This window comes from Meleagris gallopavo, chromosome 7 (assembly GCF_000146605.3).
Source record: "Meleagris gallopavo isolate NT-WF06-2002-E0010 breed Aviagen turkey brand Nicholas breeding stock chromosome 7, Turkey_5.1, whole genome shotgun sequence".
In the NCBI taxonomy this organism is placed as follows: domain Eukaryota; kingdom Metazoa; phylum Chordata; class Aves; order Galliformes; family Phasianidae; genus Meleagris; species Meleagris gallopavo.
In genome coordinates, this window is record NC_015017.2 from 32,773,140 (window position 1) to 32,781,110 (window position 7,971).

The 7,971-nt window shown below is 34.2% G+C and overlaps 1 protein-coding gene across 1 annotated transcript in view; it reads right to left on the bottom strand.

Annotated features, from left to right (window-relative positions):
• LOC104909325 (low-density lipoprotein receptor-related protein 1B-like) overlaps positions 1-7,971 on the bottom strand; it is a 73,704-nt gene extending 65,733 nt beyond the window's left edge. Inside the window, exon 1 of the mRNA XM_031554319.1 lies at positions 7,824-7,971. Coding sequence (XP_031410179.1) covers positions 7,824-7,971 — 148 coding nt within the window. The remainder of the gene's footprint in view (positions 1-7,823) is intronic.

Below are 7,971 nucleotides of genomic sequence, written 5' to 3' on the forward strand. Positions count from 1 at the left end.
TTTTTTTCTTTCAAAACTGCATACAATTGTAGTCCTAAATTCCACAGAAGAACACCTGACCACAATGCTCAATTTGTAAATTATGGTCTTTTAACACTGATTTACTCCAATTACTGATAAGACAAATTAGAGAAGGTGCATCTGTTATTTTAAACCGTATATTCTTAACATCTTTGTTTTCTTAGATGAAAATGCTTGGAACTTGTTGGCATGGCAAATCCAAAATTCCTGCTGAAACATTTCATAGTCCACTGACAAATGATAACCAATATTTTGTAGATGGAATAAAAATTTTAAAAAATTCTCTCTTGCTCTCATAGTGAACACTAGTGTAAGGCATGCTACCTTCTGGTCAAGGAAATCTTGCTTTTTAGACCATAGATCATTTTCCCTTACTTTTATGATTGCACATGCAGTAACCATCCAACAGAAAGAACAGGATTTTTTTATTTTTTTTTTTTAAAGGAGCTTCACAACCTTTCTGAAAAACGAGTGAAAATGCAATCATATAAAAGAAAAGTAAATTTTGGCATTTATGTCATATACAACGTTGGCATGGATTCCTAAGTATTTTGATACCCTCAAGAAAAGCTTCCCTTGTATCTAGAATTGTTGTGAAAAGGACATCTACAAAACAGAAGTGAATCATTCTCAAAGTCAATTCTTCCTAAGCTTTTCTTGTTAACAATAAAATAAAGAATTCTTGAAGTACTATTATTCTTAGATTTGTCATCAAAGAAACAAGCCAAGCAAATACAAGAAAGGAAGAATAAAAAGTGTAAGTACAGGCATCTCCATTATTTTCCTCAGTCTGATATTTTCTAATGAAGAGGACTGATCAAAATATGTTACAAGAAAAACATCCCAGACTCTGGAAAACACTCAATGCCTGGAGCAGAGTTTGCCTGTCCGCTGAAAAAAATCTATACGCTTATCACCTCATTACATCAGCTGCCTGCATATTAACTTTATCTCTACTCCGGAGTGAACTGAACAACTCCCTAGGTGGGGAGAATTATCGGCAGATTAGACAGCAATACACAGCTTCACAATATGGCGTATACCAGTATGGTATATCCAGCAACAAAAACAGTGGAATAAACACGTTACTCCACATCTAGGCACAACGGAGACTAAGAAGTCAAATGTTGGTCATTGTTGTTCTTTGTGTTATTTCATTTAACATAAGATTTTTTCACTTAAGATTTTCCTTGAAGCTTCTAGAGAGATTCTTCAAACTTTGCATACATCTTTATAATGCTGAGTTAAGCTTAATGCTGTTTCAGCAAAGGGACATTTCACTAGTTTTAAATTAAAAAATGAATGATGTTTAAAGCGCGTCAGCGTAATTATTAATTGGGAATACTAATTATCATAGCCTATGCTTATGACCAGATTACTGTAATTAATTAAGGAAGTGCAGAATTTACACATTAATATCATTTGGATGAAGGAAATTATAACTCTGAAGGATGAGTTCATCAAAACCTGTGTGTATGCATGCTATGTGGAAGAAATGGCTTTTGTTTTCAATCACTATGTACCAAGAAGAATTGGTCTACTGTGTGGCCACTCTCCTCAGGCAGTTACTTCACTGAAATTAAGTCTTTCAGCTACTTCATCGTGCTACGATATTTATTATGTGATTATGAGTAAATCTGGGCGCAATCTACCATGCTGCCTTTATATACTGAGACTTAGGTACAATAAACTCAGCGTTTTTTAAATGTTAGGTAGATTGTAAGTATTTACTATGGAAAATTTTCTTGTAGCTCAGTATTTCCCACTGATCATAAAGGGCATCTTCTAATTTGAAATACAAACTGTGCTGACAGAAGAAGCTGCAAGGAACTGCCCTACCCACGAAGCCTCTATCTTACTTAAGTCTGAAGACACAACTGTTTGTAGAAATTATGACCCTTGCTTCTACTTTTGATGTAGATGAAAACCATTCCAGTTTTTCTATATTTTCAAAAATGTGCCTTTTTATATGTCTATATTCTCTTATTCTGATCACAGTTAAGAATAAATCCAGAATAAATGGGCCTTAATGCACATGAAGATTTACATGAGAAAATTATCTTGATCTGGTCTTCTGTAGTACTCCCTTTTAATGAAAAATATTTGTAGCAGTCATCTTCTCTTTGGCTATTCACTCATTACAAATAAATGCCATCTCCTGAGTACACATAAATAAGAAAATACTTACTTGCCTTTCTAGATTGTCATGATAAGACAAAAAAATTCAGATATTTCGGTGTACAATTAATTTTAGCTTAAATGGATTATGCATGCATCAGAATCCAAAAATTCCTTCAGTATTTGATATAATGTAAACAATGGAATATCAGCACTGTTGATGTGCAAGAATTAGGTTATAAAAACGATATTTCACATCAACTGCGATTGACAAAAAAAACACAACAAAATTGTGACAGAATTTAAGTTCATGGTGCAACAGTAAGATAGTCCCTCGTGCTTGTTCTGTGCTTGTGGGGACATCAGTATTCCAAGCTTTCTAAAATCTCATGCGGTGATAATTAATGATTTATCATAAACATATATAGTAGAAGAAACACCCACTTTTTTCTTTTTTTTCCCAGTCTTTAACTTCTAGATAACTTAGCTGCTGGTCTACCTCTTCATAAATGACATACATTTTTTACATGTTACAATGCTAATTACTACCTTCACAGCATACATTAGGGTTTGAATCACGCTTTTAAATAGGAGAGCAAGACTAATTGCTCACTTTTCTTTAGCAAGCACTGTGAAAATGATCGACTTTCTGCAAATTAAGAATAGAGCCAGGTTAGAGTTGTAATTATTTCCCAGCGTCACCTGTTTGAAAACATTTACTCAAGATGTCTACTTGCAAATCCATTAGTAATATATTCTGTAAAACACTAAAATTACATCAGACCAACCTAAGGGTCAGAACTTGACTAGCACATTAATGGAGAATTTAAACAGCTGTACATTTTAATGCACATCCATTACAACTACAGTTCATATACAGACTTAAAGTGCAGATCTTCCTCTCACACTGAACGTTAATTTTTGTCCCAGGGATATAAGCTGATATGCTCTAAGTTGTATAGATGATGATGATAAAGTCTCTTTTTGGCTTGTTTGAACTACATATCCTTCATATTTTTGGAGTATTTTTGTAGCATACAAATGTATGTATGATTTCAGAGATGAAAATAATGCTATCTGGGATTTTTAACTACAAAATTTAATACAGCCATACAGAAACACAGACATTATCAGTAAATGCCCATTAATTCTTGAAAGCATATATAGAAAAATATTTTCAGAGGTTTATTATTTAATGAAATTTGGGCAAATCACCACAACAACAGTTGAAGTTATAGAAACCAAACTGTTGACAATCATCATAAACTGGTCTGCATAAACAGGAGGATGGGGAAACTTAGAGTAATGGAACTGTGTGAATTTAATATAGGGGAATCTGTCACTTTTCCTGAATAGTAGCCTTTAAATAAAAATACAGTATAATAAAATAATGAGATTTAGGAAGACGTATGAATTGGAGAATTTTATCTGAACAATTATGAATACCAAACGTAATCAAATAGCAGATGTCAAAAATTATGACTTTGTGCTAGTATCAGATGCACCTTTGATGAGTAGAACCATAGATGCCAAAAAAAACTGGAAAAAAATATCAGTTGCTATATTAGAACTACCGTTTATCTGTCATCTCAGGTTAAAAGTTTTCTCTTCAGATTTTTCTAATTTTTCATCTATGAAAACTGCAGTTTAAATCTGGAAGGAATTTAGTTATCTCATCTGTCTTACTACTTTTGCACGAGGACAATCCATGAATAACTGGATTAACCTTGCTATAAAACTCAGATGGCGTAGTTTGGAATCAGACACAAACATTCTCTTTTTACCTTGGAGGACTGCAATTCTTGAAATTACAGATGCTAAAAAGGAATAAAGGAGTGTATAATTTCCAAATGCATTTTAATCATTACTTTCAAACAATACTTTAGAACAGTTGTGAACTGTTGAGAAAAGCTTCTCTCTTATAACTACATTGCAGTTAACAAATTCACTTCCAAGTTTTCAGTTTGTTTAAAGGCTCAACAAGTCTTCAGTTTTTTATGCCCCACCATGATGAAGCAATGAAGCAGTAAACTTTTGCTTTTAGAATATAAAACATGGATCAACTGGACACTGTCAAATTCTAATCTTAGCTTAGAGGAGTTTCTGTACTTCCTCAGCTGGATTATCAAACTCAATTTCTGTAGCTTCATTATACTGACATTTTGTCTTCTAGTAGAGAAACTGAAAAATAGTAAGCATCTCTGTATATTCAGACCTTGGAAGGATAGGAAAACCCGCATGAGGCAATCAGATAGCTAGGGAATGACAAAGCTTCCACCTCCTTTGGGCAAAGGAACCAAAAGCAGCATTTAAGTCTGTCAAATTCTTGAACGCTTTTCTTTTTTTCTTCAAGCTTACAGAAGTAAAACAGCTTAGTGCTTAGCCAGATTAGTGCTTCAATGCTTGCTTAATCATTTACTGTGCATGACATTTGTGACTAAGCTCTAAAGACTGTTTATATAATCACACATTAAACTTCAAATAGATAAGCAAGGTCATTTCTGCCCTTCGTGCCAAGAAGAGCTCCCAAGTAGTGTAAGATTTCTGGCCTAGTTAGCATGTTTCCAAGTTCTTACTAGGACTCTCTTGACAATTATAAAAGCTCACTTCTCTATTGAAATGTTGAGGAATTTTACAAAAGAAAAGCAGCAGATATTCTCTTTTCTTGGAAGGAAAAAAAAAAAAAGTAAAAAATGTTTCAAATAAGAACCTAAATTTCCAAAATACAAGTAAATAGCAGCTGCATGCAAGAACTGTGTTTAGTTAACACACACTGTATCAAAAGATAGCCTAATATTGTCCTGTTCGTCCTTAAGAAGATTCTGGCACAAAGCACTTAGAACTGCAAACAACTCTACAAAATGTAAAGATCTAAGATTCACCCATTCCACCAAGAGATTTATTTTGTGGATCTTGTGGAGTCACTGTGACTTTTTCCTCACACATTCTGTAATGAACAATTTAAGATCAAAACAACATATTGTCAGAACAACAACGAAACAAACAAAAAAACTCACACTAGGATAGCTGTATCCGAAAGGCACTGAAAACGGTAAGAAAACAAACCCCAACAACTTAATTTACAATAACTGGCACTTCAGACTGCATTGCTCACACTACCCATTTAGACTTTTATCAGCTCTGTGAGCACGTATTTGTGCTCATCATACTTGTGCCCTGATCTTTCTTCTGCATTCGAAAGTATGGACGATAGAAAAAGCTCAAGCATCCATTAGTTCACCTTCACAATAAAAAGTGCTTTAGAATGACAGAAGAAAAACAGACTATGAAATCCATGTGAAAAATACGTCTTCAAGGGACACAGTCATCACAAGCCATGAAACACATTTTTTTTATTTAAGTGCTTATTGACAGCAATTACAGCTTATTGTATTAAAAAACTAGAAGGGATCACTATGTTTTACTTCCTTTAAAAGCCAGTCTCTGAACTTTGTCGAGTTTCCCTTATTAAGACAATTAATTTGTGATGGTTAAATTTTATCTTCCAGAATTGTTCCTAGTTCTGTTTAAAAGCACAAAGACGTGAAACATTTATGTGGAAAAGGAAGGAAAAGATTCTGATTAAACATAAATTGATTATTATATGGTGTAGATCTACAGAACTCTCAAAGCACTCTTTGGAGCACCTACAGATATTGTTGATCCGTTTCAGATGCCAAGAATCCCATCCTGTGTTAAATCCACAATAAAAGTTTCTACAACTTGATTTTGATTCGATAGTTGTATTTTTAGAGAAGCATCTGATAACAGAAAGTGGCAAACATTTTTACTTAACGAGAAAATTCCCCCCTCCCCCTATCATATAAATACCACAGGACCTGTCTTAAAGCAAAAGTTTATTTCTTGACTCTTTCATATATCATCTATAGCAACCATATACTTATAAGTTTGACACAAAGTCACAGTCACTCATGGAATGTGCCTCAGTTGTCTAGGACGAAATTTTTCATCATTTTCATTCCTAAGTGGACATGATAAAACTACCAGACTTTACATCCTATGGACAGTCCAGAAAGACTTGACTTCTAACACTTTCACTGTAATACTCAGGGAGTCAGACATTCTCCCTTAAGAATTCATAAATGCATTCAGCTGTCTAAAACTGGTGATGGTGTTACTAGAAGTGAAGCTGATCTATGCTGTCACCAGCTGTATTTGTCGCAAATTTGGGTTCATGTACCTTCTGGGGAAGAGGTTAACTCTGTGAATATACAAGCAAGTGATGTTGATTGCATCCATTTGGGCAAGGATATGTCACAGGGACATCAAAAACAGTATAGCTGGAATTTTGTAGGTATCTCCTGAAATCAATTGGACATTTACTGAGAAAGAAAAGTTCTGAAGCACAGGCTGAAAGAGAAAACTGAGGAAGATGCGATGCCTGCCTGTTAGGAGTGGCCAATACTTTCCCTTGAAAGATACATAAACTACAAGAGGATAATTGCATAACAATTACATTGCAGGATAGCAGCACGTGAAATAACTTCAAGAGTATGAAGACTTATTTACTCTGTCAGAAAAAACAGACTGTTAGCCAGAAGACAGAGGATGTTTGGACAAGTATTGCTTAGCTAATCAGGTTAGCACCATCAAACCATCCTTGATTCCTATTAAGACCAACAGGAATGTTCACAGCTATCATAGTTATTGCTGTACTCTGCAACCCAGCATTTCAAAAAGCTGTCATAAAATTTTTCTTTTCCTATTTGTAACTTGCTATTCTTGAGCACAAGGACTAGACAATTTTTTTTCGTATTTTTCATCTCAGAGCAGATTTCCAGTCTGGAAATAAAGTAGCCATTTCATGAAGTCTGGCTCAGAGAAAACCTGGAAGAACTGACTTAAAGACAAAAGCTCCCAAATAGATGAGTTTTACCAGGATAACAGCAGTTCCAAAGTTTGGGTAACACTTGTGAAAGGGAGCTCAAGTAATAGTTTCATCTGAGTAGAAAAAAAACCTCAAAAATAATACTAAGTATTCCATACATTTGAATTAATGTGTAAGAATATACCATAATTATAGCAAGTTGAATACGAGAAGCACTCATCACAGTATAAAACATCTTTTAAAAAACTTCATAGGTAAAAGATACTAGCTTTTTAATTACCTGTTAGATAAGAAGGTGAACACAAGAATAAAAATTAGCTCATTATACAGTATTTCAGAAGTTATTATTCTATCCATCTTCCAAGAAAGCCCCAAATTACACTTCTAATACTAGTCTGCTCAATGACTTGTGCTGAGCAAACTTTCCAGGCTTTCCCAGGCTGGAAAAAAGGCTGCTTTTAGCCACACTGTAATACATGGAATCAGGAAATCTCCCTGCTACTTTCAACAGTCAAGTTTACAACATGGTCAAGAACACATGTAACAAGTATACTCTTGAGTACAGAATCAGTAGAGTAATCAATTCTGATGAGTCTGTTCCTAGAGTTTCTGATTCATTTGACTTTTTTTCTTTGAACATATTTGAAAGGTGGAATGCTTGTTTAAAAATTATTTCTATTCGTGATAGGAAATGAATATGTAAAGCAGCTTTTAACATCCTGGTAAAAAGGGAAATATATAAAAAAGATTGCAAAAAACATTTCACAATGCAGTCTAAGTAACGAAGCAACAATTTGAAAATTATCAAACAAGAAATAATCGTAGTTTGACCTACCTTTATGTCTATGAGATCCGTCCATGTCAGAAAATTCGATGTGATTTTCATCAGCCCAATACAGTCTGTGGTTGACATAATCTATTGTAAGTGCCATAGGTCTAGATATTTGTGTTTCTATGACAACAGTTTGACTAGAGCCATCCAT